This window comes from Lactuca virosa, chromosome 3 (assembly GCF_052849685.1).
Source record: "Lactuca virosa cultivar CGN04683 chromosome 3, Lactuca_virosa_CGN04683_v6, whole genome shotgun sequence".
Classification (NCBI taxonomy): Eukaryota; Viridiplantae; Streptophyta; class Magnoliopsida; order Asterales; family Asteraceae; genus Lactuca; species Lactuca virosa.
This window is the reverse complement of record NC_136428.1, coordinates 123,932,930-123,947,739: the sequence shown is the minus strand read 5'-3', so window position 1 is coordinate 123,947,739 and position 14,810 is coordinate 123,932,930. Positions and strand designations below refer to the sequence as shown.

Below are 14,810 nucleotides of genomic sequence, written 5' to 3'. Positions count from 1 at the left end.
TCAACCTAATTAATAAATGGGTTGAACCCGAACCCAATCTAGACCGACCCGTTGCCAGCTCTAACTAATTTTAATCGATAAACATTAGTTTCTTCATAATTTCCCTCCAACTACAAGGGCATTAGATGTTGAATCCTCCCAAGTATAAGACACAACCTGATAGACTTTTAAACACCATTTTTTTATGATGTGTTTTAGGAATGATTTTGAATTTATATAATCCATGCATGGTTCTTTATGTGTGTATTTACCAAAATTATATAATTGTTTTTTTTATGGATTTTGGGATGTTAACACCAATCTCCTATAAGAGATTCAAGTGTATGTGATAGTAACTTGAACCATATTGACATAGTTTGCAAAACGATTGGATGTCACAAATGAAATAAGAAACTACATCCATAAGCACACATGATTCCAGTTGAATTTTGAGTTACATCTGTAATATATAGAGTTGGTCATCCAACCATAGTGATAGATGGTTAATACAAAAGAAAAAAAAACACATAAACTTCGTACTTGTGGATTAACCGGTGTGGTTATTTTGTATACTAGTTAACCTATCAAATGTATTTTTGACATGTACATTCAATTTTATACACATTCGTTTTAAGGTGATCACAATACTATACTCATCGAGTATTTGAAAACCGTAAAAATCGTTTGACACAGGAAATTCTATTGACAATATCCTTATAGAATGCAGCAACTTCGAGTTTTTTCCCATTTTTCTTTACTACTCTCGAGTACCTACTTGTAAATGTGAGGATTACCATCTTCTCCTTAATCATTATCTCCATGGACTCCATCTCCCCTACATGTTTAGAAACGTAGAAATTTAGTTCATCAATAATAAAACAAAAATAAATTATAAACAATACTTATACTCTCATAACTATGTATATTGAATGCAATTTTGTTGCATGAAACTTCAATGGCATTAAGTTTGATATTAGTTGAGTTATTATCTCCATGGATATTGATCCATCTCCCTTTCTTTGTGTATAGGTTTTTTAATGATAGTTTCTGCATTGGTCTTTGTGCAAGAAAACATAAACCAATAAGAAATGGCCACGACACAAGAGGTAGGAAATCTGACAAGAACGTATCGACTTTTAGGAAAAACAACATATTGATTATTGGAAAAGTGCAAATGGACCCCGATTTTAAAAGGGTATCCCATGTCAAAAATTGTCCAATTTCTTGTACTTATTGGTATCCACCCATGAATAAAGTAATAATATAGAATTTACTCTTTCAAACTGAAAATACTATATGAATAAAGGGTTGGCTTTTTTTTCAATGATCCTTATTTGTTAGTTTCGAGTTTACAGAAAAGTAGTATTTTTAATTAAGATTCATCTTTTAATCATTTTTATCACTAACCATCTACTCTAAAAATTAATTCTAATTTTATAGTATCGTTTACTTTAATCAAATTACTTCATTTATTAAAATTAATATATAAATAATTTATTTAATGGAATAATCATAAAGTTAACCATATGTTTTTGGAAGATATATAAAAAATGACTATTTTTGAACATTTGTAAAAAAAACCACTTATTTTTTTACATAACTATATCAGATTTCAATGAAATATAGGATATATAAGGTGTATTTGATTTTATCATTTACATCAAACACTTCAAAAAGTATATTTATCTCAAAAATCTTAAATATTTAATATTATCGATATTTCAACTATATAACATATTTTATGCCCTTGTATTAAACATGAAGTCTTCTTTCCCCAATACGTAGTCATCAGGAATCCAAAATATATTTATTTGTCAAAAAAATATAATTTTGATAAGACATAAAGTTAATCCAAAACAAATTTGATCTATTCTTAAATGTCTCATTATGGACGGACCAACATTTTCATAAATGCCTCAAAAGTTAGTTATAATAAGATAATTTCCTCATTTTTAACATCAATTTTGTGATTATGATAAATATAAATTAGTTTTTTTTTGAACGGCAAATAAATATAAATCTCCTCTGTTTGGGATTGAACCCAGGACCTCCTAGTTAATAGTTAGATTAGTACATCCATGTTAGTCAAGTGGGCTAGCCCCAACTAAATATAAATTAGTTAAAATACAATAATATACTAAAATATAAATTCAATAAACAAATAATTTAAAATGATAAAATATTATTTTACAATAATGAATAACATTTTTGGAGAAAGTTTAGCTTCCTTTAAGCGAACTTTTACATTTAAACGAGCTATTATTTTATATTTGGAGAAAGTTCTCTTACTGATTACTAATTTATTCTTTACCAATTAGTAATTTACATATCTGACTTGTTAAAAGTTATAAAATGTGAAGCATTCATTATAGCTAATTCAGTAGTAGTGTTGACAAAACAAATATTTTGGTTGCAAATATAAATTGTCAGAACTATAATATTTATAATAATAATAACAACCTAAATAAATAAATGAACACTATATGTTAATGCAAAAGTCAAACAATAATTTGTCATTTAATACGCCAACAAGAACCGACCATTAATGTCATCTATGGACTCTACCTTATAATAGAATATTAAATTGTAGCACTACCTTTGTTCCATACGAATATAAGAAAATAATGTTAAATTGGTACAATTTCATAAAATATTATAGAAAAAAAAAGTAGCATTTTTCACATGATTGGATGAGTTATATATTGTAACACGTAAATATCAAAATAAAATGGTAACGATACTTTCATATTCATTTTTACAATATTTTATTAATGTAACATTTTAAATCTCCTAGATCATATTTCGTTCAGTTTTATAGAAATTAAATCACATAAAAAAACTTCACTTGGAGCAAGAGGAGAAAAAGAAAAAAAAAAACAATTTGGAAAAACAATATTAACCATCTCAATATCAATATGTATTTAATTATTTTTTATAAAAAAGGATAGAATTAGTATAAGCTATTTTAAAAACATTCCCATTTCAAAGAAGATCTTCCTCAAAATGATGATACTCGACAAACTCAAAGATAATTAGTGTAAGAATATAAGTTTATAATTATTATTTTTTCCAATATATAATTCAACAACAAAAAAAGAAGACATGATATTTTATTTTTATCCATCGACATTTCCTTATTTAAATAAATAGGAAAAACAGGACCCAATATTAGCATATCCTGACACCCAACTGCCTGTTCAACGGCTAGCTACTGGTGGTGTCTCTAGCCTCTACGACGGTGGCTAAAAAAACCGGCCACCGGAAAATCAAGAAATCTTGAAAAAGGAAACACTTACCGTTAAATTTGGAAACAATATTTGCAACTCTATCTTGACACATTTTGCATCGAAAATCCGCCATTAAAACAACTTCTTGAATCTGTTTTTACAACAACAATTTTGATCATTACATACGATGGAGGATGAACAGAAACATATGCATAATCTAACCAAAATGCAGAAAACAAGAACATTACGTACTAAAGGAAAGGTCAAGGATTCAATGGAGGCAAGTGTGGCCGGAAGTTTGACCAAGTTCTTTGACTTTTCCAGTTTCATTTCATCATCTTCTTCTTCCTCTTGAACAGCAGCCATGTCTTCAGCTACTGTAAATTTCTCGAGAAGGGTATCTGTGTTTTATTGTATGCCAAAGGGCAAAGAGAAAAGGGAATCCTATCTTTAAAAGGTTACTTTTACAGTTTCACTGTGAAATAGTCGAAAAAATATGGTAAGGTACAAGTTGTAATGCATGAAGTACGAGTTATTAAAGTACGAGCTTGGAAAAGGGTTACCATTTTTTTATGTTCAAGGAATTATGATATCATGATATCAATGTCAAAATTTGCTTGGTGGGGTCCCACCACCATGGTTTAAGATGCGTACAAAACAACAAAGAGTGAAAGATCAATTTCTTGTAAATACAGCAAATTGAAAATATGTCTTATACTATCCCTCAAGTATCAAAGTTTTCTACTTTTCATCCCTTGACTTTAAGGCTATTTCTATGAAAGCTTACTAGACGTTGGAGATGCCAACTGTTGTAGTAGGTAAGTTTTGTCTTGAGTAACATCTTGTAACAAGAAACGCCAAATATCTATGATGATCAAGAATCCCCTACTATGCATTTAATATTGTATTAATTCATCCAAACAAATAAATAACACAAATAAATCTAACACACATAAACTATGCAAATTATAAGAAGGAAACATAACCACATAGACTGACTCATTTCAAATTTAGGCAATCTATTTGTAAAAATAAGTTTAAAACAAAAAATGGGGTTAATTTATTTCAATTTGACTATACTTATTTAAAAAGTTTGCATAATCTAGATTTATAGTTGAAACACAGTGCCACACTGAAAACCCCTTAAAACACCTGTGGTCTATATGTGGTTATGTTTTCTTCTTATCAATTTAGATACTTTATGTGTGTTAGATTTATTTGTATTATTTATTTGTTTGGATGAATTAATACAATATTAAATGCATAGTAGGGAGATTCTTGATCATCATTAGATATTTGGCATTTCTTGTTACAAGATGTTACTTTAAAATTGATTTTTTTACGCAAAAGACATTGAGTTTTCATCTTTTTCAATTTTGACACTGAGGTTTTTTTTATGCTCCATTTTTTGTTCCAAATCGAATATTATTTTTTTTCATTTTAGTTTAATGTTGACAATTTTCCATTTGAAACAGTATTTTTTTTTTTTACATTTGAAACCGCGTAAATACATTTTTTTCCATTAACCATTTTTGTATTAATACAAGGTTTTTTACGATCAAACAATAATATTATATATAAATATCTAATAGTTAAATTATAACAGTATATTACATTAGATACACAACTTTAAAATGAGTTTGGAGGTGTGGAATGCACAATCATATAAACTAATTTAATATATGGAACACGACGGTCTGTTGTTTGCTTTAATTACCAAGGAACTGTTCGTTGTATATATTTGTGATTTTTTGTTCTTACAAATATACTTCTTTTTCATTTAACATTGCAATAGTGCATGAAAAATACAGTTATAATATAACTAATACATATTTATAAATAATATTATGTTTTGAAATGTAAAAACATTGTATTTATATAAAATATGGTTTTTAAATGAAAAAATAAATTTATATGGTTTCAAATGGAACAAAAAAATGATATCTGATTTGTAACAAAAAAATGGAGTGTCGAGTCAACAAAACTGAACAAAATTGGAATAAAAAAAAATGATGATCAAATTGGAAAAGAAAAAAAAATCTACGTGTCAAATTGTAAAAAAAAAATTTAAAAACTTAGTGTCAAAATTGAAAAAAAAAATGAAAATTTAATGTCTTTTGTAATACTTTTTTTCAATTTAGACACGTCAATAAGCAATCAACCTTTTTCAATTTAGACACGTCAATAAGCAATCGGGTTGACTGGTCGAGTGATCATGACTGTAAGACTACCCCCATTGGGGCTTCTTGCGAGCGAGTAGTAGGAAAAGAAATATTAAAAAAATGAAAAGCAGACGAACTTTGGTGATCGAGTTCGTGACCACGCACTCAGCTCACTCTAGCTTGTATATAAAGATCTTCCACGTGTTCAACTTTGTTAAAAAGAATCCTTTAGATTTTATATAAAAAACTAATTTTTGTTAATAAGTAGACTTTATCTTTAATAAAAAATAAAATAAAATATATCAAAATATTTGATTTATTTTTGTCTACAAAATAAGACCAATATTGATATAGTTTTATAAATATAAAGTTTTAATATAAAATAGGTTGGGTTAGATTCTAATAAGATAAATAATTATATTGGATTGAGTTGTATAGACGGAAAAAAGAGAAATTAATTATTTATAAAAAAATTGGATTGGATTGGGTTGATAATGTGGATAGTCTAAGCCTACCCCATTTGGGGTTCTTGTGAGCCGATCGGAGAAAAAGAATTATTAAAAAAATGAAATTGAGGCGATCCTAGGCAATCCAGCTGGTATCGAAGCCTCTGCTCGTAGTGGGTTGCATAAAAAGCTCATGTCCACGTGTCCTCTTTGTTAGAAGAAATGAGTTAATTTTTATAACAAAAACTAATTTTTGTTTATATGTAAACTTTATGTTTAATAAAAAATAAAATAAAATATATCAAAATACATAATTTATTTTTATCTACAAAATAAGACCAATATTGATATAGTTTTATAAATATAAAATTTTAATGTAAAATAGGTTGGATTGGGTTGTTAATGAGTGTAAATAATTGGATTGGGTTGAGTTGTATAGATTGAAGAGAAATAAATTAGTTTTTTATAGAAAATAGAATTAAATTGGATTGCCAATGGAGATAGTCTAACAAATTGAAAAATACAGTGTCAAATTTACGACAAAAAAAAAACCACAGTTTGAAATTAGAATTTTGATGTAAATTTAATAACTTTTTTGCTATTTTCCCTAAATTCTATTATATGCATTAAAAGTAATTTCTGAAATAAAAGTGAAGAAATTTGATGGTGTTTTGTTGTAGAAGTCCGAAGGGCTTTGCTATTATGCCCCATCCTGACCGAGGAAGAGTTACGACAAAAAAAAGGTTAAAGACCACTCAATAAAAATATATCTTAATTTTATGGAATACCAAATGATGAAAATATGATATTCACTTTGAGTTTCAACCATAAATCCAACTAGTTATTCATCGAAACTTTTATGGTACATTGGGGTTAGTTTTATTTCAATTTGACTATACTTTAGTATAAACAAATCAAATAAGCTCTTAAAATCCTTCTTAGTCCTTAATCGCTGTCATAAATTAAACAAGCTATTAGTTTACATAAATGATTAGCATTAAGATCAAAGAATCATCACATTTGTATACATGGTATAATACTATAATGGCAAATGTGAAGGACAATATATCCATACAACAAATGATTCTCGCTATTCATTCTAACACCACAATCCAAAACCAACATCGATCAAATCCCAATTAGTAAAGTTTTAACTAAATTAAACGTGTTAAAATCACCAAATTACAAAACTAAACATCTTTCATGGACACAATGCATAATCTCCCTCTCAAAAACTTGTGCCACAAAAAGCAATGCCCAAAATCACCAATCTAAATTGATGCCCCTTGAAATGTATAAATTATCTATGTACTTAATCACGGGAAGTGAAGCTTTTATATATCTTCTCATTTGCACAGCTGCTGATTGCTCTGTCATAAGGTTTAGGATCCAAGATTAAAGAGTAACTAAATGAGTCAAACCTCATTTGCCAAGATTTTATTTAAAAAAAAAAAAAAAAAAAAAAGATTTCCATGACTAACCAGTTTCATTTAAATTGAGCAGAAGTTGTTCCCTTAATGGAAGAGCACACATTCCTGCAGAAACTGCAGTTCTAACAGCCCATGAATGATATGGCGCACACACTTGTTGATATGCTGATGAAGCTGCATCTTTTAGGGAGTAATCGCTGAATCATCACCACAAGAATATGCAATTAATAACACTAGAATTAATAAATACAATCAGGTGTAATAAGTCATAAGAACATACTTGGTTGATAGAAAATTCTGGAATAATTCTCGAATTAGGTCAAGACCCTGTCTAACTCTGCGAAGATTACGAGTATGGCTACCACGTGACTTCACTGTCTTCCATTTTACATCATAATCAACTACACTGCTTAAACTCACATAGCGTTCTGATGCTTCTTCTAGATCACGCACCTGAAAACCAAATCGAGCAATTTGAATGAATTGATTTTAACTACCAGAGTTAGGGTTTTGAACTCCTTAAAAATCGTCAGTTAGTTTCAGAAAGAGAAAACAACAAACCTTAGAGGTGTATTCCATCTCGGCGAATTTAAAAGCGATGCCAAGGGAACTGAAGAGCACAGAAACGAAAGAACACGCATCACAAAAAGGCTTTAATTTCAAAACAGGAAAATCGCCATTTCTTCCATCTATAATCAGATTCGAAATTTCCTCAAATGCATCCGCGATTGAAGAAAGAGAGGTTCGTGTTCCAGCGTCTTCAAATTCATCACCGACGCTATAATCCATCCTCTTGGAGTTGCTCCTGAGATCACACAATTTCAGATAAGCAACAAAACGCAGTTTCCGAATCATCAATTGCAAAAACTAAACACAAATTGTAAGAGAAATCGCGAATTAACGACGAACATACCATTCCGTGCTCCTGTTGGTAGAGCTGAAGTAGGAAAAAAGAGCCATTGGATTTATCTTTTGCGTCTGCTCAGATCCAGATTTCCCCAAAAGCGTATGATATTGTCGTGATAGATTTGGGAGGTTGATGAATGTAAGATTTGCAAGTGCTCTGATGACAAGAACAATTCAAGAGCAGGGGATCACAGGGAGAAACGAAACAGAGGTATAAAAGCAGGAGAAAGGACGATTACTTGGAGCCTAAGTATATTCTGTAAAACTTTCTGGAATAACAAAACAACGATTACAACTATTTATAGTAATTACGACGGTATCCTATTCAAACTCTAAATCTGAGAAATAAACTTAGTAAAGGCACCTTTCCAAAAATATCTCTGATTTAAAAAAATGCTTTTGAAGTTGTATGGATCAAATCTGATCAACCCAACAATAAAGGGGATGAATATATGAAGAAGGTGGCGGTTTCTGTTGATTATACTTTTCGCGCCTCCATGGGACACGTCACACGTGAGTTTGCGCGTGTAAAATCAGATTGAATTTCGGATTGCGTGCAAGGTGTGTTCAAATTTAGTTATATATATATATGGACCTTGTAATTTGGTCACGTAACATGATTTACCCCTAGTGTTTTGGTTAATGAACAAAAGATCCCTTATACGAAAATCAAGTCGATCGAACATCACAAACCCCAAGAGGTCAAATCTTATTCGTTTTAGATGTTTATATACTTTTTCCCTACCATTTTTTGGTATTATAGATACAACAATGAACTTCATTTATTTAGATTAAAACTCTTAAAGTAATTTGGTAGACAAAAAATAAAACTTGCGGACGACGAGTGACGACCTCATCGACATTCTAAAATGAGAATAAAAAATTAGACAAAATTACATAAATGGTCCCTATGGTTGAACAAATGTCACAAGTTCAGTCCCTATTAATTTTTTTTATATGAATGGTCCTTATGGTTTTTTAAACTTGCATGGTCTATGTGGTTTCTACAACTTGCACAAATGGTCTTAGAGCTAACATAAAATGACCTTTTTGTCCTTTTTTTAATTTCTTTTATCTTTTCTTAAACTAAATTTAATTATTAAAAAAAAAAAACCCCACCCCCTCTTCTTGTATTTGTTTTCATTCTCTTCTTTCTTCTCTCCCTTTACTTCTATTTACCTCATCCATAACTAGACCTGGCAATTTGATACACGACACGATTAACACGACACGAACACGATACGAGTTTTCCGTGTATGTGTTTTAGAAATTCGTGTTTCGTGTTTATTCGTGTCTGACACGTGTTTTAAATTCGTGTTTCGTGTCTTACACGTGTCAAACACGGATTTACCTGTTTAGACACGTATAAGACACGATACAAATTCGTGTTGACACGTGACACGTACAAACACGTATATACACATATATACTTTAGGGTTAAATTTTATATTTATAATATATTAGGGATTAATTTCGTAAAAGTCAATAATTAGTTTATAGTCCTAGCGTAAAAAAAGTCATTAAAAACGTGTCTATTCGTGTTTTCGTGTAACACGTCTATAAAACGTGTCTATTCATGTCGTGTCACGTGTCACACGATTTTTTTACGTGTCGTGTTCGTGTTTGATACCCCAAACACGTTTTTTAATTCATGTCGTGTTCGTGTTTAACAAATTCGTGTCGTGTTCGTGTTTAACAAATTCGTGTCGTGTCAATTCGTGTCTGACACGAATACACGACACGCAGACACGGATTGTCAGGTCTATCCATAACCATCATCTCCATCCACCCCCACAACCACGATTGAGGCAAAAACATAATGGGGTGCGTTTCGATTGGGAGTAATATATCATCTTGTGGAATTGAATAGTGAGTAATTTGAAATTGTTAAGTAAATTGGAGAGGAGAGGCAGAGGAAAACAACATTCCGCCCACAAGTTATTGGTTTATACATGGACATATCAGCGAGGGTGTGTGGTATCGAACCCTAAAGGAAAATGTGGGAGAAAATAAAGATGAGAGAGAGAGAGAGAGAGGTTGGTGTGTTATGAATTCCTTGGAATGTTTTTACCAATATTGTTATTACAATGTACGAATTTAAACTGTTCAAACATAACATTATTTTGAGACGAGTACTAGCTATTCTAATTACTACCAAAGATCTAAGAGACATCAGGACCCACACACATCTTGAATCTTTGAACCTCTAGTGGAATCAGCAACATGGACAAATGAACAAATGATGACCACATTGGAAATTGAGAGCAAAAACTCAATAGAGTAGAGAGATAGACAACACTCTATTATTCATAGCAATTTTTTGGTTAATAGATTAATTATCACAAACTTGTATTCCACAAGCAAGACTAAAATAGCAGTAACGATTTTTAACCAAATGGAACAACTATTGTGATAGAAAAAGACAAAATGTGAAGGTCCAAAATACAAATAAATAACAAAGGAGAGATAGGTAACAATTCAATTTCTGTCTTTCCCAACACCACCACTAGTATACGCACTGAAAATTTAAAAAAAAAAATAGAAAAAAAAAAAGCAAACCAAGAAAACAGAAAGTAGAAAGAAATAACCAGGAAGATTGGTCTGGTCTGGTCCCACCACCATTTATCAACAAACGAAGAGTCTACTAGTCTTCAAACTCATGCATATGATCTAACAGGTAATTAGCTGCAAGCTCTTCATTCTTGTTGCATGCGAAAAACACCTCTAACACTAGTGCTCTATCAAATCCCATTGCTTCAAGCTAAACATATTTTACATAAAAATAAATATCATTTTCATTTTCAACTGATATATAACAAAAACTATTAGTGGAAAACTAAAAAATATAAATATAAAAACTCACGCGTTCAATGGCTTCACGTTCCTCAGGAGTAACAGTCACAGCCTGTGGCATCGCTGCAGCAAGATCTCCAAGTACGTTCCTGAAATACAAACCATCTCATTCTTGAAGGACTAAAGTGTAAATTTAAAACTACATTGTCATTTATGAAGAAAAAAAGAATAACTTACTCTCCCCCTTCAACAGGCTCATTGATCAAACGAAGGAAATCAGCTTGATGCTCTTGAATCAGTCTCACCAGATGTGGATTTTGCTTCCCCAACTCTTGAAGCATAGGCTAATAATCAACATCACAATTATTAATTATATAACCATATACTTTTTTTTAAAAAAATAATAAATGTTTTGTAAACAAATTTGATAAATAAATACCTGCAAGATTTGGGGATTAGCCTGCACCATGGCTCGAAGTGCTTGAAACTGAAAACACAAATATAAATTATATTTTTCATTTTATTGATAATATAATTAATTATGTTTGACTATTTTATAAATAAATAAATAAATACCTGTGGACTGTTACGAAGAAAATCCAAGTTGCCAGCAGCACCAGCAGGAGCATTTGCGCCCATGTCAGGAAGTCCCTGGACCAAACACGACAAGTTTACAATCTACAGGGTCTAAAACGAAAATCAACAAACTGAAAGTCAAGAAAATATTGAATACCTGAGGGAAGAGATCCAAAGGGTTTGAATTTGGTCCACTTGGAGGAACAACTGCAGCTGGCGGGGGCTGAGCAGCCTGCAGACCTGGCAGCGGTGAAACTCCGGCAGCTGGCGGGAGTTCTGCTGGCTCCGGTATACCCTGACATTATACATGGTAAAATTATAAATTTAAAACGTTTTTATATTTAATTATTAAAATAGAAATAGAAAGAAATCAAAAGACTTACAGAATAGAGATATTCAACAGCTCTTTCTGGATTATTGAAAGCAGCACGAAGAGCACGAACAACTGTATCCCTATCCCAGTTTCCTCCTCCCATATCAAGAAGATGTTGAATTGTACCTTCTAAATTACTTCCTGATACAAGATTTGATGCTACTTGATCATATACATTCCCAGTCCTATCTCAAAAAAAAAAAAAAAAAAAACTATCACTCATTAATAAGTAATAAGGACTAATTGTATTTCATGATTATGTTATGAGAGAAATGCTGACGTGGCATTCGCAACAGGTGCTGGATCGGAAGCTGGAGGAGCAGGTGAAGGAGCAGACACAGGCCTGGAAATGTAAAAAACATTAGTTGAACGAATCCGAAATATAAATAAAGAATTTAAAGATGTAGAAAAAGATCTACTGCATGACAGGTGGCGGAGCCTGAGTGGCTGCTTGTGCAGGGGGAGTTGCGCTTGTCTGAGGTGCCTTCATTGCATCACAATATGACAATAAACATTAAAAGTTGTATAAAAAACATATAAACTTTTTTTTAAAAGTACTACCTTTGGGGCGGATGCTGCTGTTGAAGCTTCACCAGAGGTTGGCTTAGTCTGTAATTAATTATAAATTAGATTGTGTTTAAATATTGGATATGATGATATGTAAATGTTGTATGGGGTTACTTTTTTTTTTTACCTTGGATAACATGATGACAATGAAAGAATTTTCAGCCACTTTGTTTTCTTCTAAGGTGGTGGCATCTTTAAGCACTTTGCCTTGATGGATAAGCATTTGTTGTGCAGCTGGATAAACATCTCCCTGAACACTTTCAATATTTTTCTTCACATCAGCAACCTGAATCAACAATCACCATATCTTTATACAGAACTCAAGTTGATTAAGAGAAAGATAGATACAAAGAAAATATAAAATCCGTTTCAAGAAATCCACAGTTTAAATGATTGCCTTATATATAGATTGTATTAACCTAAAATAGCTTTATATAGCAATGTGAAACATTCAACTGATTGATTTCCAGCATTAAATTATTAAACCTTACTCATTTGTCACTGTTTTCTCAAGTAAATAAGTAATCAATTTGTGGATAATAACTAGATCAATTCAATGAGTTCACAGACTATACTGAATATAAGAGAAGATAATTTCTCTAACAAGGTGGCAGCTTCAACCACATACTTCCCATTCCAGTTCAAAGGATTTTTTATCAGTGATTTACTATTCTTCAAAACAAATAAACAATCATGTAAGCATGAAACATGCTTCATCCAACAATTTCTCATATCAATTCTAATAATTCACAGCGATTCACAATTCATATAACTCACTGTTAGATGAATAAAACAAAAGTACACAGAGTTAGATGCGTTGGAGTATTTCGATTATGATTACTTAATATTTTCAATGAAACTGATCAATTGACATGAGCGAAAAAAAAACACAATATAATTACTAATAGGGAATACTGCAACTTAAACCCTAAGGAATCAATTTCATAATCCAAGGAGCAAAAATCATACTACAATCATTATCGAGTAAAACTTCAGATCAAACAACGCATAAAACCCTAGCTTCCAATCGATTACACATAGAAACATCACGATTCGTTAAAAAAAGAAACAAAAGAAGCAGAATTGAAACGAGACGAACCGTGTCCTCGGATTTTACTTCGATTTCGAAGTGAGTCCCCTTCAATGTTTTCACAAAAACCTTCATCTTTCAATTTGTCGTCTACAGTCGCAACTCGAATCAAATAAGCTATCGAATTACGTGACGAAAACCAAAGATGAGAGAATCAGAGATTATATAAGCCAACAAGCAATCGGAAACTTGATAATGCGAAAAACAAATTAAAAGCATACTCACCGATTTCGTCTTCTGTGCGTCTGTGTGTGTGCGAGAAGGGTGTGGGGCGTATACGGTGGTATACCCCCTTTCTCAAGGCAAGGGGAAAAGGTTGAGTTGCCATGGCCACGCGCCAGATATCTATAGGGATTACACGCGATCATTGGGCCAGGCCCATGCACATGAAACATTTACTGGGCTTCTATACAGATAACTGTGGCCCAAATTGAATAAAACTTAGTCTCACTAATAAACTTGTTTTTTGGGCCTAGTGTGATCCAATCAATATTCTCAGTCAGTTTCGCTTTATCTTTTCATAAGATGTGAGACTGAGATGGATCCAATGTTATACCTTATTGTTAATTGATGTTAATTGATTAAGCAGTAATATATTAGAAAAATGATTAAAAATAAAATAAAGTAAATATGTGGAAGAGTCGAGAAGTGTTTCAATATGTATATACTAGTGTTTTTAAGCTTTCAAAATATATTATTTAAGATTTGGAGAGCTATTTTAGTAAATACATTTTATAATCAAAATTAATTTATTAATTATTATAGGAACATGAAAAATAAATAGAAAAAAAAAGCACGTCGACATATCCCGACATCCAAAATCAAATTGTTTTAGACCTTCTTATGATCTATCTCGAATCTTCAATTTTGACACCTGTGATGCTTATCAATGATGGTTATTATAATATTCAGAGTTATTGTTTTTTTGAATTACAATATTTTTCTTTTATCAGAAAATATCTTATATTATTTTATGGTGCAATAAAATATTATTATTATATAGGTCTACATGAAAATAAAAACACGAATGCTTTCTTTAGTTTTCTTTATATGGGCTTTGGTTTTTAATTTTGAGACGATAGACCATCTTTATGATAAATATGATCCCATAACAGTATTTAAAAGTGTTTTATTAAACCCAAAATCATTATATATATATATATATATATATATATATATATATATATATATATATATATATATATATATATATATATATATATATATATATATATAGGGTTAGGTTCATGTGAGACGGCCT

At 31.0% G+C, this 14,810-nt stretch overlaps 3 protein-coding genes across 3 annotated transcripts; all 3 read right to left on the bottom strand.

Moving 5' to 3' along the window:
• Positions 1-398: 398 nt before the first annotated feature.
• Positions 399-3,745, bottom strand: LOC145166505 (uncharacterized). Its single transcript, XM_079085509.1, has 3 exons — positions 3,459-3,745; positions 3,276-3,357; positions 399-814 (listed from the first exon to the last, which is right to left on the bottom strand). The coding sequence occupies exons 1-3, from the start codon at positions 3,570-3,572 to the stop codon at positions 633-635; spliced, it is 378 nt and encodes a 125-aa protein (XP_078941635.1). The 5' UTR covers positions 3,573-3,745; the 3' UTR covers positions 399-632.
• A 3,047-nt stretch (positions 3,746-6,792) lies between these two features.
• On the bottom strand, positions 6,793-8,653 carry LOC145162590 (ACD11 homolog protein-like). Its single transcript, XM_079081692.1, has 6 exons — positions 8,515-8,653; positions 8,158-8,419; positions 7,806-8,049; positions 7,525-7,697; positions 7,296-7,441; positions 6,793-7,184 (listed from the first exon to the last, which is right to left on the bottom strand). Exons 2-6 carry the CDS (start codon positions 8,202-8,204, stop codon positions 7,078-7,080), a joined length of 717 nt encoding a protein of 238 aa, XP_078937818.1. The 5' UTR covers positions 8,205-8,419; positions 8,515-8,653; the 3' UTR covers positions 6,793-7,077.
• Positions 8,654-10,580: 1,927 nt separating this feature from the next.
• LOC145166504 (ubiquitin receptor RAD23d-like) lies at positions 10,581-13,870 on the bottom strand. Its single transcript, XM_079085508.1, has 13 exons — positions 13,775-13,870; positions 13,559-13,666; positions 12,587-12,745; positions 12,454-12,501; positions 12,312-12,376; positions 12,173-12,235; positions 11,903-12,077; positions 11,677-11,814; positions 11,520-11,594; positions 11,383-11,430; positions 11,181-11,287; positions 11,014-11,092; positions 10,581-10,911 (listed from the first exon to the last, which is right to left on the bottom strand). Exons 2-13 carry the CDS (start codon positions 13,622-13,624, stop codon positions 10,795-10,797), a joined length of 1,140 nt encoding a protein of 379 aa, XP_078941634.1. The 5' UTR covers positions 13,625-13,666; positions 13,775-13,870; the 3' UTR covers positions 10,581-10,794.
• Between the last annotated feature and the right edge of the window lie 940 nt (positions 13,871-14,810).

Coding starts and splice junctions, on each gene's coding strand:
- LOC145166505 (XM_079085509.1), bottom strand. CDS start 3,572: ATGGCTGCTGTTCAAGAGGAAGAAGAAGATGATGAAATGAAACTGGAA. Junction 3,358..3,458: donor AATCCTTGACCTTTCCTTTA/GTACGTAATGTT, acceptor TTGTAAAAACAG/ATTCAAGAAGTTGTTTTAAT. Junction 815..3,275: donor TATTGTTTCCAAATTTAACG/GTAAGTGTTTCC, acceptor CTAAACATGTAG/GGGAGATGGAGTCCATGGAG.
- LOC145162590 (XM_079081692.1), bottom strand. CDS start 8,204: ATGGCTCTTTTTTCCTACTTCAGCTCTACCAACAGGAGCACGGAATG. Junction 7,698..7,805: donor AGATGGAATACACCTCTAAG/GTTTGTTGTTTT, acceptor TTTGGTTTTCAG/GTGCGTGATCTAGAAGAAGC. Junction 7,442..7,524: donor CAGAATTTTCTATCAACCAA/GTATGTTCTTAT, acceptor GTGATGATTCAG/CGATTACTCCCTAAAAGATG.
- LOC145166504 (XM_079085508.1), bottom strand. CDS start 13,624: ATGAAGGTTTTTGTGAAAACATTGAAGGGGACTCACTTCGAAATCGAA. Junction 12,078..12,172: donor GCACCTGTTGCGAATGCCAC/GTCAGCATTTCT, acceptor TTTTTGAGATAG/GACTGGGAATGTATATGATC. Junction 11,815..11,902: donor CTGTTGAATATCTCTATTCT/GTAAGTCTTTTG, acceptor GTATAATGTCAG/GGTATACCGGAGCCAGCAGA.